We start from the raw sequence: 15519 nt of genomic DNA, 5'->3' as shown, positions 1-15519 counted from the left end.
CAAACCTTGCTAACACCAGATACCTCTCCCCAACCTCCACTTCTGCAGATTTCCCCCCCTCCAACCCACCTTGCCTGGGTCCCATTTGCTACAGGTCCCTCCCTGCAGCCAACTGGTGCAGACCTTGATGACACTACTCAGCTTGCCCCTGAGTTCTCCTGTGGTTTTGCCCTTCCAATGTGATCTTGACCAAAGCCCATCCAAAGTGGTGCCACAAGCCTGGCAGTGTGTAAGCAGTGCCATCAGGGGCCAGCACCATTCCAAAGTGACTCCTGACCCAGGGAGAAGGGAAGGTAACCACACACACACACACATACACACACACATGAGTTCAGCTGTGGCCCCACCAATGGGCTAGGGGCAAACATCTGGTCTGAGTGCAGACCATGCCCACCAAAGAAAAGCTTCCAGGGAACCAAACAAGGAAAGCACCCTGTAGTTCACTGCTATTGCATCTCTGGCAAATGCCTAGTCTGACTCAACTCAAGCCCAGGCAGTCCCAGATTGGCCCACTAACAAGAACATGAGGATCAAACCCTGCCCACAACAAGCAAGGACAATCATTGCAGATGACTGGACTGAAAACAAAAGAGGTCAGTCACAACAGCAATGCATACACAGCACATATAGTAGACACCCCTGAAGCTCCAAGTTCTGGTGAATGGGACATTGCACTTCAGGACACTCCTGGACCTCTTCTTCATAAGGCCACTACTTTCAATAGCAGGAGGCACAACTGACTTTCCTAACACATATAAGCAGACACAGAGAATTAGATAAAAGAAGGAGACAGAAGAATATGTCCCAAATGAAAGAATAGGACAAACTCATGGCAATAGAGATAAAAGAAATGGAGATAAGTAATATGCCCAGAGAATTTATTTTATTAAAACATTTTTGTTTATTTATTTGAGAGAGAGAGAGAGAGAGAGAGAGAGAGAGAGAGAGAGAAAATGAGCATGAATGGGGGCAGGGGAGAGGCAGAGGGAGAAACAGACTCCCTGCTGAGCAGGGAGCTCAACACAGGGCTTGATCCCAGGACCCTGAGATCATGACCTGAGCTGAAGGCAGATGCTTAACCAACTGAGCCATCTAGGTGCCTCTGGCGGAGAATTTAAAGTAATGGTCATAAAGACATTTACTGGACTTGAGAAGAGTGGAGGACCTCAGTGAGACCTTTAAAAAAGAGATAAAAAACATAAAAAAGAACCAAGCAGAGAAGACGAACTCAATAACTGAAATTAAAAATACTCAGATGGAGGGGCACCTGCGTGGCATAGTCAGTTAATTGTCTAACTCTTGGTTTTAGCTTAGGTCATGACCTCAGGGTCATGAGACCAGGCCTGGCTTTGGGCTCCATGCTCAGTGCAGAGACTGCTTGAGAGTCTCTTCCTCTCTCCTCTGACCCTCTCACTCTTTCTTTCTTTCTTTCTTTCTTTCTTTCTTTCTTTCTTTCTTTCTTTCTTTTTCTTTCTTTCTTTCTTTCTTTCTTTCTTTCTTTCTTTCTTTCTTTCTTTCTTTCTTCTTTCTTTCTTCTTTCTTCCTAAAATAAATAAACAAATCTTTAAAAAAATACATGGATGGAATAAAAAGTAGACTAGAGGAATCAGGAGAATGAATAAGTGACCTGGAGGACAGAATAATGGAAAGCAATCAAGCTGAACAAGAGAGAAGAAAAAAGTAATAAAAGTTGAAAGTAGACTTAGAGAATTCAATGACACCATCAGGTGTAATAACATTCATATTATAGGGATCACAGAAGGGGAAGAGAGATAAAGGGAGCAGAAAATTCATTTGAATAAATAATAATTGAAGACTTACTAAATCTGAGGAAGGAAATAGAAATCCAGATCCAGGAGGTACAGAAAGCCCTCAAAAGTCAAACCAAGGAGGTCTACACTAAAACACGTAGTAATTAAAATGGCAAAAAATAGTGATAAAGAGAGAATTTTAAAAACAGCAAGAGGGGCAGCCCTGGTGGCTCAGCAGTTTAGCGCCGCCTGCAGCCCAGGGCGTGATCCTGGAGACCCTGGATAGAGTCCCACGTCAGGCTCTCTGCATGGATCCTGCTTCTCCCTCTGCCTGTGTCTCTGCCTCTCTCTCTCTGTCTCTATGAATAAATAAATAAAATCTTAAAAAAAAACAGCAAGAGAAAACAGTTACATACAAGGGAGATCCCATAAGGCTATGAGCTAATTTTTCAGGCTAGAAGGGAGTGTCATGGTATATTCAAAGTGCTGAAAGGAAAAAACCTGCAACCTAGAATATTCTATCCAGCAAGGCTATCATTTAGAATAGAGGGAAGGACAAGAGTTTCCCAGATAAAAGTTAAAGGAATTCATGATTACTAAGCTAGCCCCACAAGAAATGTTAAAGGGGACTCTTTGAGTGGAAAGGAAAGATCATAAGTAGGAGTAAGAAAAGTAGGAAGCCCAAAAGCAGTAAAAATAAGTTTGTCTATATAAATCAAAGGATTCACAAAATAAAAGTATGTGAACTATGACACTATATACCTAAACTGTGGGAGGGAAAGGAGTAAAAAAGTGGGTTCAAATTTAAGTGACCATTAACTTAATATAGCCTGCTATATGAAGAGGATGTTATATACAAAACTAATGGTAACCACAAATGAAAAACTAGTAATAGATATGCAAAAAACAAACAGAAAAGAATCTAACACTAAGGACAGCCAACAAACCATGATAGATGAGAGTAAGAAAAGAAACAGAGAACTACAAAAACAACAATAAAACAAGTAGCAAAATGTCAGTAAGTACATTGCAATAATTATTTTGAATGTAAATGGACTGAAAGCTCCAATCAAAAGACAAAGGGTGATAGAATGGATAAAAAAGCAAGACCTACACCAATAAAAAAATAAATTTATCAAAAAAAAAAAAGCAAGACCTATCTATGTGTGCCTACAAGAGACTAAGGCCTAAAGACACATGTAGATTGAAAGTGAAGGGATGGAAAAGCATTTATCATGCTAGTGGAAAGGAAAAGAAAGCTGGGGAAGCAATGCTTATATCAGACAAAATAGACCCTAAAACAGATGTAACAAGAGACAAAGAAGGACACTATATAATCATAAAGGGAACAATCCAACAAGAGGATATGACAATTGTTATTTATGTAGCCAACATTGGAGTACCCAAATACATAATGCAGCTAATAAAAAAACATAAAGGAAGTTATTGATAGTAATACAACAATAGTAGGGGAGTTTAACACTCCACTTACATCAATGGTAGATCATCCAAAAAGAAAAGCAACAAGGAAACTGTGGCTTTGAATGACACACTGGACCAGATGGATCTAACAGATATATTCAGTATATGTGCTGCCGAAGCGAGCACTAACAGATATATTCAGAACGTTCCATCTTAAAACAGCAGAGTACACATTATTTTCAAGTGTACATAGAACATTCTTCAGAATAGATCACATACTAGGCCACCAAACAAGTCTCAACAAGTTAAAAAAGGTCAAAGTCATATTGTACATCTTTTCTGACCATAACACTATGAAACTAGGAATAAATTACAAGAAAAATTTGGAAAGAACAGAAATACATGGAAGTTAAATAACATGCTACTAAACAATGAATGGATCAGCCAAGAAGTCAAAGAGAGAATAAAAAAATACATGGAGACAAATGAAAATGAAAACAAAACAGTCTAAAATATTTGGGATGAAGGAGATGTTGTAAGAAGGAAGTTTATAGCAGTATAGACCTACCTCAAGAAGCAAGAAATCTCAAATAAACAACCTAACTTTATATGTAAAAGAGCTAGAAAAAGAACAACAACAGCAACAAAATCCCAAAGCCAGTAAGAGAAAGCAAATAATTGATATTACAGCAAAAATAAATGAAATAGAAACTTAAAAAAATAGAACAGATCAATGAAATCAGGAGCTGATTCTTTGAAAAGATCAAGAAAATTAATAAACCTTAGCCAGTCTCCAGGGGTGGGAGAGGGGAGGTAGGAGGAGGAGGAGGAGGAGAGAGAGAGAACTCAAATAAATAAAATCAGAAATGAAAGAGGAGAAATAACAACTGACACCACAGAAATATAAAGGATTATAAAAGAATGTTGTGAAAAAATATATGCAAACAAGTTGGACAATCTAGAAGAAATGGGCAAATTCCTAGAAACATATAACCTCCCAAAACTGAATCAGGAAGAAATAGAAAATTTGAACAGTCTGATTACCAACAATGAAGTAGAGTCAATAATATAAAAACTTCCCCAAAATAAAAGTCCAGGACCAGACAGCTTCACAGATCAATTCTACCAAACATTTAAAGAATAAAAGCCATTTGATAATTCCAGTAGGTACAGAAAAGCATTTGACAAACTACAGCATCCATTCATGATAAAAATCCTCAGCAAAGTAAGTTTAGAGGGACTATACCTCAACATAATAAAGGCCATATAGAAAAAACCCACAGCTAACATTTTACTCAATAGGGAGAAACAGAGCTTTCCCTCTAAGGTTAGATAAACATCCTTATCTATAAGGATGTCCACTCTCACCACTTTTATTCAACATAGTTCTGGGTGTCCTAGCCACAGCAATCAGACAACAGAAAGAGGGGCGCCTGGGTGGCTCAGTCGGTTAAGTGTCTGCCTATGGCACATGTCATGATCCCAGGGTCCTGGGCTCAAGCCCTGCTTCAGGCTCTCTGCTCAGCAGGGAGCCTGCTTCTCCCTCTCCCTCTGCCTACTGCTCCCCCTGCTTGTGCTCTCTGTCAAGTAATAAACAAACAAACAAATAAATAAATAGATTTAAAAAAAGACAACAAAAAGGGATAAAAGGCATCCAAATTGGTAACAAAGAAGTAAAACTTTCACTATTTGTGGATATTATGTATAGAAAACCCTAAGGATTCTACCAAGAAAACTACTACAACTGATAATGAATTCAGTAAAGTTGCAGGATTCAAAAATCAACATACAGAAAACCATTGCACTTCTATACACTAATAATGAGGCAGCAGAGAGAAATTAAGAAAATAATCTCTTTTGCAGTTGCACCAAAAATAATAAAATACTCAGCAACAAACTTAACCAACGAGGTGAAAGACTTGTACTCTGAAAACTATAAAACATTGATGAAAGAAATTGAATATGGCACAAAGAAATGGAAAGATATTCTACGCTCATGGATTGGAAGAGCAAATATTATTAAAATGTCCATATAATCCAAAGCAATTTATCTACAGATGTAGTACAATCCCTATCAAAATACCAACTAGAAAAAACAATCTAGTTGTTTTTTCACAGAACTAGAAAAAACAATCCCAAAATTTGTATGGAGCCACACAAGAACTGAATAGTCAAAACAACCTTGAAAAAGAAGAACAAAACTGGAGGTATCCTGATTCCAGATTTCAAGATATATGACAAAGCTGTAGAAATCAAAGCAGTATGGTCCTGGCATAAAAATGGACAAATAGATCAATGGAACAGAATTGTTCCCAGGAATAAACCCATGATTATATGGTGATTGATCTTTGACAAAGGAGACAAAAATATGCAATAGGAAAAAGACAATCTCTTCAACAAATAGTGTTAAGAAAACTGGAAGGGGACATGCAAAAGAAACTGAACCACTTTCTTACACTACACACAAAAACAAATTAGGATTAAGGACCTAAATGTGAGACTAGAAACCATAAAAGTCCTAGAAAAGAGCAAAGACAGTGATTTCTGTAACATTAGCCACAGCAACATTTTTATAGATATGTCTCCAGAGGCAAAGAAAACAAAAGCAAAAATAAACTACTGGGACTACATTAAAATAAAAAACCTGCACATCAAAAGTAGCAATCAATAAAACTAAAAAAACAACCTATTGAATGGGTGACGATATTTGCAAATGACATATTGGATAAAGGGTTAGTGCCCAAATGATATAAAGAACTTACACAACTCAACACCCCAAAAACAAATAACCCAATTAAAAAATGGGCGGAAGACATGAACAGACATTTCTCCAAAGAAGATATCCAGATGGCCAACAGACACATGAAAAGATGCTCATAATCACTCATCATCAGGAAATGCAAATCAAAACCACAATGAGATATCATCTCATACCTGTCAGATGGTTAAAATAAAAACACAAGAAACAAGTATTAGCAAGGCTGTGGAGAAAAAGGAACCCTCATGCACTGTTGGTGGGAAAGCAAACTGGTATAGCCACTGTGGAAAACAGTATGGTTCCTCAAAAAAATTAAAAAATAGAATGAATATATGATCCCGTAATTCCAGTACTGGGTATTTACCCGAAGAATATGAAAACACTAATTTGAAAAGATATATGCACCCTTGTGTTTATAGCAGCATTATTTACAATAGCCAAATTATGAAAGCAGCCCAAGTGTCTATCAATAGATGAATGGATAAAGAAGATATGGTATCTAATACATATATATTCATACATACATATATGAATATTAGGCAGCTATAAAAATGAATGAAGTCTTGTCATTTGTAACAATATGGATGTGGTTCTAGAGAGTATTATGCTAAGTGAAATAGGTTAGTCAGAGAAAGACAAATACCATATGATATCACTCTTATGTGGAATTTAAGAAATAAAATGCACAAAGAATAAAAAACCAAACCAAAAAACAGATTTTTTTTTTCAAAAAACAGATTCTTAACTACAGAGCACACACTGATGGTTGCCTGAGGGTGGGTAGGGGATGGGTGAACTAAGTGAAGGGGATTAAGAGTACACTCATCATGATGAGCACCGGGTGCTGTATGAAAGTACTGAATCACCATATTGCACACCTGAAATTAATAGAACATTGTATGTTAACTATGCTGGAATTTAAAAAAGTTAACAATATATGTTGGAAATTGTTGTATGTCAGTACACATTGAGTTCATTCACTCTACTTCTATTCACTGCATAGAATTCCATTTTTTTAAACTCGTGCAGAGCACTCGACAAATCAATAAAAGAAGGTCAAACTACTTGATAGAAAGTTGGTGCCATAGGCTGAATGGTGTCTTCCCCAAGTTCATATCTTGAAGCCCTAACTTCTAGCACCTCAGGATATGATTTTATTTGGATATAGGACTGTATTTGGAGACAGGAGTTGTTTTTTTTTTTAAGCACATATCTTTTATTTTTTAAAAGATTTTATTTATCATGAGAGACAGAGACAGAGAGAGAGAGAGGCAGAGACACAGGCAAAGGACTCGAACCCAGGACCCCGGGATCACGACCTGAGCAGAGGGCAGATGCTCAACCATTGAGCCACCGAGGTGTCCCAGAAATAATGGATTTTAAAAGTGATTCTGGGGATCCCTGGGTGGCGCAGCGGTTTGGCGCCTGCCTTTGGCCCAGGGCGCGATCCTGGAGACCCGGGATCGAATCCCACATCGGGTTCCTGGTGCATGGAGCCTGCTTCTCCCTCTGCCTGTGTCTCTGCCTCTCTCTCTCTGTGACTATCATAAGTAAATAAAAAAAATTAAAAAAAAATTAAAAAAAAATAAAAGTGATTCTGGTGAGGGCTCAGAAAGAAAAGAGGAGAGCCTTAGAGAAAGCTTCTACTATCCTAGAGTTATATATGTATTATCATGAACAGAATATTGGTAGAAATATGAACATTACAGGTGTTTCTGGTGAGGAATCAGGTGAAACTAAGGATGTGTTTGTTATTGAAAACTGGAGAAAGTGTGACACTTGTGCTCGAGTGGTGAAGAACTTAGGCAAATTGTGCTTTAGTGTTTTGTAGAAAGTAGAACATTTAAGTGGTAAACAAGTATTTGGCCAAGGAGATTTCTAAGCAAAGCATTGAGGGCACCGTGTGGTTTTTCCTTTCTGCTTGTAGTAAAATTTTGGAGGAGAGGCACACACTGCAGAAGGAAGTGCTGAGCAAGACAGAACCACCAGAACTTGAAAATTCGGGAAATTCTCAGGCTATCCGTATTACAAAAACTAAGAAAGCGTGTCTGGGGAGAACACTAAGGATGTGGCGAGGCAACATTTGCTAGAGAGATTACAACGTGGCTCATGGGTTAAGTCAGCTATCCCAGCAGAAATGCCGCCAGCGTGGACCAGAGGAACAGATGGGACAAAAAGAAGAAAGGCTGTCAGACTTGTGGGATTCTCCAGGATGGACCAATAGAGCTATTCAGCTGAGATCATGCCTTCTCCTTCAAGAAATGGGAAGAAGAGGCCTCAAGAACAGTTCGGAGTTTGATAGGGCTGCCACGGCCTTTGCCACCATGGGCTCAGAGGGGACAGACCCAGGGGAGTTGGTGGGGTGATGTCCTCCTGGGCGGGGTTCCTGCCCAGGGCCAAGGAGGTGGGGCTGCCACCCCAAGGGGGCCGAGAGGATAGAGCATAGAGCCAAGGACTGTTCTTGAAAACTAAAGTTTAATGGAACTTGACCTGCTAGGTTTCAGACTTGCCCTAGCAAGGCCCATGACTCCTTTCTTCTTTTCCATTGCTCCCTTTTGGAGTATGAATGTCTATCCTATGCCTGTCCTGTCATTATAGTTTGGAAATAGATAACTTGTTGGGTTTCAAATGTTCACAGCTGAGGAGGAATCTTGCCACAGGATGAATTATACCTCAGGTCTCACCCATAAAATCTTTAGGGGATATTTAGATAAGACTTTGGACTCCGCTAAGATGGCGGAATGCGTTAGTGCTAATGGGATGGCGCTAAGATGTGGGGATGTAGAGATAGAGTGAAAGTATTTTGCATGTGAGAAGGAAATAAGTTTTGGGGGGTGAGAGGGCAGACTATTATGTCTCATCATGTCCCCTCAAAATGCCTATGTTGAAGTCCTAATCCCTGGTACCTCAGGATGTGACTATATTTGGAGACAGAGCCTTTAATTATTTATTTTTTAAAGATTTTATTTATTTATTCATGAGAGACACAGAGAGAGAGGCAGAGACACAGGCAGAGGGAGAAGCAGGGTCCTTGCAAGGAGCCTGATGTGGGATTCGATCCCAGGACCCAGGGATCATGACCTGAGCCAAAGGCAGAGGCTCAACCACTGAGCCACCCAGGGGCTCCTGCAGACAGAACCTTTAAAGAGATAATTAAGTTAAAATGGAGTCATTAGGAACCAAGAAACAGACTCTTAAGTATAGAGAACCCACTGGTGATCACCAGCAGGATAGTGGGTGGAATGATGGGAGAAATAGGTGATGGGGATTAGGATTACACATATCATGATGAGCACTGAGTCATCTACAGAAGTGTTGAGTCACTATATTGTACCCCTGAAACTAATATAACACTGTATGTTAACTAACCAGAATTAAAAAAAAAACTTAAAAAGAAGAATGACTTATATGGATTGTATATTAACCAGTAAACTATTTATTTATTTATTTATTTATTTATTTATTTATTCATTTATTCATTCATTCATTCATTTATAAAAACTATTTAAAAGAGCACTTTTAAACTTCTCATTTCTTTTTAAAATTCTCTTCCACAAAAGTTGATCCCCAAGTATAAAGACTTTTTAAGTATCCTTAAAAAAATGGGGTTGTTAGGGTGGACCTAATCCAGCATGACGGGAGATTAGAACACAGACAGGACAAACAGAGGGATGACCATATGAGGACATATCAAAACGCTGGTTGGGCACCTGGGTGGCTCAGTGGTTGAGCATCTGCCTTTGGCTTAGGGCATGACCCCGGGGTCATGGGATCGAGTCTCACATCAGGATCTCTGCAGGGAGCCTGTTTCTCCCTCTGCTTGTGTCTCTGCCTTTCTCTCTGTGTCTCTCACGAATAAATACCTCCCCCTCCTTAAAGGTGACTATCTGCAAGCCTAGAAGCAAGAAAAAACCCAACCTGCTGACACCTTGATCTCGGAGTTCTACCCTCCAGAACTGAGAAAATAAGTTTCCGTTGTTTAAACCACCCGGTTTGTGGTATTTTTTTATGGCAACCCTAGCAAGCTAGTATAGGTGGGTAAAGGGTATTAACAGAGTTGCAGAAAAGATAGTACAAATGCTTCCTAAACATATTTTGGTTGTGTTTTCACTCTGCAGCTATATTCATAGAACTGGGTGTAAAGGACCAACATGGTAGTCCTATTTGTCCCAGAGGGGTAAACACCTGGGGGGGGGGAATCTGCTTCTAAAAATTGGGGCACCTGAGTGGCTCAGTCGGTTAAGCAACTGTCTTCAGCTCAGGTCATGATCCTGCGGTCTTGGGATGGAGCCAAAAGTCAGGCTCCCTCCTCAGAAGGGAGCCTGCTTCTCCCTTTCCCAGCCTCTCCCCTGTTTATGCTCACTCACTCTCTCCCTCAAATAAATAAATAAAGTTTTTTAAAAAAGTAAATAAAAGATCAGGGATGCCTGGATGGCCCAGCCGATTGAGCATCCACCTTTGGCTCAGGTCATGATCTCAGAGTCCTGGGATCAAGCATGTCTAGCTCTGTGCTTAGTAGGGAGTCTGCTTCTCCCTCTCCTTTTTTTTTTTAAAGATTTTATTTATTTATTCATAGACAGAGAGAGAGGCAGAGACACAGGCAGAGGAAGAAGCAGGCATCATACAGAGAGCCTGACGTGGGACTTGATCCAGGGTCTCCAGGATCATGCCCTGGGCTGCAGGCGGTGCTAAACTGCTGCACCACTGGGGCTGCCCTCTTCCTCTCCTTCTATGCCTCCCCCCACTCATGATCTCTCTCTTTTCTTTTTGTCAAATAAATAAATAAATCTTTAAAAAAATGAGGGGTGCCTGGGTGGGTCAGTTGGTTCAGCATCTGGCTCGTGATTTCAGCTCAGGTCATGATCTAGGGTCATAAGATTGAGCCCCAAGTGGAGTCTGCTTCAGATTCTCTCTCTCCCCCTGCCCACTCCCATCTCAAAATAAATTTTAAAATTCTTCAATAAATGATAAAAACCCACAGAAGTCTCTGGAACTCACCATAGAGACGCAGGAAAAACTCCTTGTCAGTGGTGACTTTAGCATTCTTATAATTTATCTGGGCTTTGTAGGGTCCTGCATCTTCCAAAGTCAGATTGTTGAGAGATAAGGAGTAACTGTTGAAGCTGATGTTTAGTCGGTCCTGGTAGCTTTTGTCCATAATGATAATATGTTTTTGTGCACTTGCAAAAGCAAGAGCTTTTTGGGGACGACTCCAGGTGACGTGCTCCAATTCTTTGTCTACTGAAATGTTCAGGAAGAAAGTCACCGAACCCTCTAGAATCCCTGGCACCTCCATTTGGGCTGAGTCCTTTCCAGAGGCTCCTGGCCCTGCAGAGACAGAAGAGGGACTTGGCGGAGGTGCTGGACTCCTCAAGGCAGCCTTCATTCACTCATTCAATAAAGACACACCAGTAAGAAATGTCAGATGTGGAGAAATGAAATGAAATTCCTGTCCTCCTCCCTCTAGGCTTGTTGCCTAAACAGAATCATTCATTCATTCCCTCACTTAAGAAACACTCTGTCCCACAAACGCATGTACAATAATCAGTAAAACAGACTTTCTAGATTTCTGTCCCAGCAAGGGAATTAGCTTTGTGACTTTGGGTGAATTTTTGCATTTCTCTGAGAATCAGTTTACTCATCCATAAGACTGAAACGTTCACACCTATACTATCTTCCCTTAGGGATATAGTAGAGACGGAATAAAAACAGAGTGCTGTAAATCATAAAGAACAAAAGAAGTTAAAGAGGAGTGTCTTTTAAAAAATAAGATAGGTTGATGTATGGCTAGCAGGGTGGGTAGATGGACAGGGGCATGAGAAGGCAAGCGAAATGACACTAATGGTAGAACTGGGGTGCAAAGCACATGAGTGTTCAGTGCAAAATTCTTTCAAGTGTTCTCTGTGTTCAAGAATTTTCATAATGAAGTGTTGGCGACAAAAAGACACTTCTCATCTCTGTCTCACTCTTCTTTTACTTCATTTTTCAGGGGATCTCAGACTGGCTTTGCCTTGGCCAGGGAAATCTGGTCTTCCTTAGGAACAAGGTTTGGGGTTGGGAATAGTTAAGTAGCATTGATTTTGCTCCTGATTTCATCTTGGGAAAGACCAAGATCCCCGATAAACATTGTTACCACAGCTTCCACAGGCCCGGCATCTGTCCAAGGCAGCTCATTTCCTTGTAGGGGCCCTGGGAGTATCTGCTGGATGACCCCAGTCTGGATTCCCAGATTCAAGGGCTTCTGAGGCTCTGGAGAGTCCTCTGAAAATTCCAGATCAAATTAGATGGGTTCAGGACCCAGATTACTCCAGGGATCTGGGTGGGAAAAATATATAGAAAATGTTAGAGAGACAGGAAAAGCAAAGTACAGCCTAGAGGGGTGGAAAGAGGCTGAGGTGTGCTCCGAAGGCCCAGAGGGTATAGGGTTCTGCAGAGCTCTATAGAAGAGACACCAGATTGGTGCAGATCGGTGCGGGGCTAGGGGGCGGGAAGGTGGTTCTCTACCCGTATCGGTCAAGCACTCAGACTTTGTAGAGAGGTGGCTAGGGAGGACCAAGCTCAGAACCTAGGAAAAGCTAGGCTAGGTCAGTTGAGGTGGATTCTGAGGGGAGTCCGAAGGCAGAAGCTGGGTTGGTGCAATGCTGGTTTGAAGTTACCTGAAAGAGAGCTCTTCCCTTCTGGAAGACACTGCTTATGATTGCTACGGCATGTTAACACTGTAGAAATTACCTCATTCGATCCTCAAAATTATCTGAAAATTAGCCCCTTTCTACAGACGAGGAGCTAACATTTCGAGAGTTTTTGCCACTTGCCCGAGATTACAGGGTTGGTCAGCTGCAGAGCCCAGGTTCCATTAACAAGATGCCCCAGAATGCGGTGGCCCAGAGCGCTGCCCACCCCCATCCTAGGGGGCCAGAAGGTCCTGAGTCTTGGCTGGGCACGTGTGACTGCACCCGTTTCTCCTCACATCAAAGCTAAGCAAAGGCTCACAGACTTGATAGGAGTGGGATGTGGTTCCTATAGGTCCAATCCTATTACTGTCACGGGGAACAATGCTATAGGACTCTCAGTACAGTGACAGAAGTCCCAGTATTGGCCATCTTATTTTGAACTATGCCATTTGGCAAATAATAAAAGGGTATTTATTCAATGATCTCGATAACCGAATTTGGCTTCCCCACCTTTAATAGTTTCCAAATCATGCACTTAGTGATTATTATAACAATCAGTTTCCACCAACTATGTGCCAAGCGCTTGCTTACATATATCATTTTTAATCATTTTTAATCTCGAAGAGAGTCTTGCATGATACATCTCACTAATCACCTTCTACATTTAAGAAACAGAGGCTCACACAGCTAGGACATAATGGAGCAAAGATCTGATTTCAAATGTTTCCGATACTAGGCCCACCACTTTGGAGTATGGACTATTCTGAGCTGAGGGCAATCAAGACCCTGTGGGCTCAAGAGATACTTTTGCCCCTCCCTTAACCACACAGAAGAATCTAAATTCGGGGTCTTTCCCAGATAAGGGTTATTAGCAGAGATAAATTTTATCTGAGTGACCCATCTGTATGGTGGGGCAAATATCTAATTACCAACATCTGCTCTTCTCCACCCTATAAACTACATTCCTTCGCTCTGAAGTCCCAGACCCCTGCCCCCTTCTCCTTAGTTTGGGATGACATATATACCACATTTTGCCCCAACGGTCTTTGGAATTTCCATGTCTGTGTGGTTTCCCATGTGCTATTAAATTTGATTGTGTTGGGGATCCCTGGGTGGCTCAGCAGTTGAGCGCCTGCCTTTGGCCCAGGGCGTGATCCTGGAGTTCCGGGATCAAGTCCCACATCGGGCTTCCTGCATTGAGCCTGCTTCTCCCTCTGCCTGTGTCTCTGCCTCTCTCTCTCTCTCTCTCTCTCTCTCTGTGTCTCTCATGAATTAAAAAAAATTTGATTGTGTTCTGTTAATTTGTCTCATGTCAATTTGATTCTTATTCTGGCTAGAAGAACCTTGAAAGGGACAGGAATTCTTGCTCCCCTAAAAGGGGATGGGATATTCTTTCTCCTTGACATACTAAAGTGGAAAGATTTTTCACCCTCCTGCCTCCTAACTTCCTGAAACCATTCCTTGGAGACACAAGACATCAAAGAAACTCCCTGCTAGACCAAAACAGTGAAGTTTGAGGATACCCCAACCAGTGGAGCTAGTCAGAGGGAAGTGCCTCTTTGACTTGAAATTTGCTTGTTGGTCATCTGAGGCTTGGGTGACAGTAGATTGGGTAACTTCAGGTTTATCCAACACAACCAAGTAGCACCACAAGAGCTGGGTGTAGATATAAACAGCTGTGATACTTGATGTTTTTGTGGGAGCAAAGTTAAGATGGAAAATGAAAAGAGATCATACTGGAACCCAGGCCTGGAGTCTAGGCCCTGCCCCATATATCATCTGGGAGTCCTTCTAGAACTCTCCTCACTGCCCACCTCTCCGACTCCCACTGGCATCTATGCTACCCGTGCTAATAACCTCCAAGGTCCTGGGGAAAACAGGAGTCCAGAGGGACAGTAGATGTCACTGTACCAGATAGCTGAGACCCTCCCTGGGGTACTGGGTCAGCTCTGCCCATTGGCCATCGGCCATGCTGCTGAGAGATGTTTCTCAAAAACTTGCAGGACTTGGGCCTTGATGGAGAGGTAGGATGAGGGGAGAAAAGGACATTCAGAGAGAAGCCACTCAGCCCAGGGCCATGAGACCATCTCCAGATCCCGCAGGGAAGCCTGAAGTTTGGAATGTGTGATAAACATGGCGGGACGTAGAAAGAAGCTCCAACAGTTCTATGTGTCCCTGGAAAAGAGGGGGTGGCCTGTCATCAGGATTTCCCTCTATCTCTCTGTGGATTTTATCCACATTATCCAGAGAACAAATTCATCACTCAGCATTTCTTAGTAGGAAAGTGTGAGGGTGAGAGGAACGTAGTCTGGGGATAAAGGTGAAACATCTGGGAAAAAGTGAAACCCAAGGGGAATTACCACGGGAGAGGAGTTTCCTGATCTTACCAATAAGAACGTGACCAGCCCAGAGAGACGATGGCCGTAGCGGGGACTTACCCAAGAACAGGAAGAGGAGAGAGTTCCATAGAAAAGAAGGGAATGGGTGAGGCTGGCTCTTCCGTGGTTTACTGGAGAAGGGCCATAGAGCCCCGTCACCCGGATGTCTCTTTGGGCCCGCCATGATGATGTGCTCTGAGCTCTCGGGCTGAAAGAGGAAGCTCTTACCACAGCACCCCTGTGTGTGTCAGTGTGTGAGCATGCGTGCGTGCGTGCGTGTGTGTGTGTGTGTGTGTGAGAGACGGGGAGGGTTGTTTGCATCTGGCACCACAGACTCCTCCCCTTGCTCAGGCTGGTGTAGGGGTCCCAAGATCAAGAGTCGCATGCTGGGCACCTGGGTGCCTCAGTGGCTGAGCCTCAGCCTTCGGCTCAGGGTGTGACCCCGGAGTCCCGGGATCGAGTCCCACATCAGGGCCCCCTGCAGAGGGACTGCTTCTCCCTCTGCCTGTGTCTCTGCTTCTCTCTCTCCATGTCTCTCA

The 15519-nt window shown here is 42.0% G+C and overlaps 1 protein-coding gene across 1 annotated transcript in view; it reads right to left on the bottom strand.

Moving 5' to 3' along the window:
• LY9 (lymphocyte antigen 9) overlaps positions 1-15164 on the bottom strand; it is a 30776-nt gene extending 15612 nt beyond the window's left edge. The window contains exons 1-2 of the mRNA XM_055333875.1: positions 15041-15164; positions 10930-11259 (exon numbers count right to left, since the gene is read on the bottom strand). Of these exons, the coding sequence (XP_055189850.1) occupies positions 10930-11259; positions 15041-15164 (454 nt within the window). The remainder of the gene's footprint in view (positions 1-10929; positions 11260-15040) is intronic.
• Positions 15165-15519: the final 355 nt, after the last annotated feature.

The sequence above is a fragment of the Nyctereutes procyonoides genome, unplaced genomic scaffold (genome assembly GCF_905146905.1).
Source record: "Nyctereutes procyonoides isolate TBG_1078 unplaced genomic scaffold, NYPRO_anot_genome, whole genome shotgun sequence".
Taxonomy (NCBI): Eukaryota; Metazoa; Chordata; class Mammalia; order Carnivora; family Canidae; genus Nyctereutes; species Nyctereutes procyonoides.
Note: the sequence above shows the minus strand (reverse complement) of the source record. Positions and strands in the feature narration are given on the sequence as shown.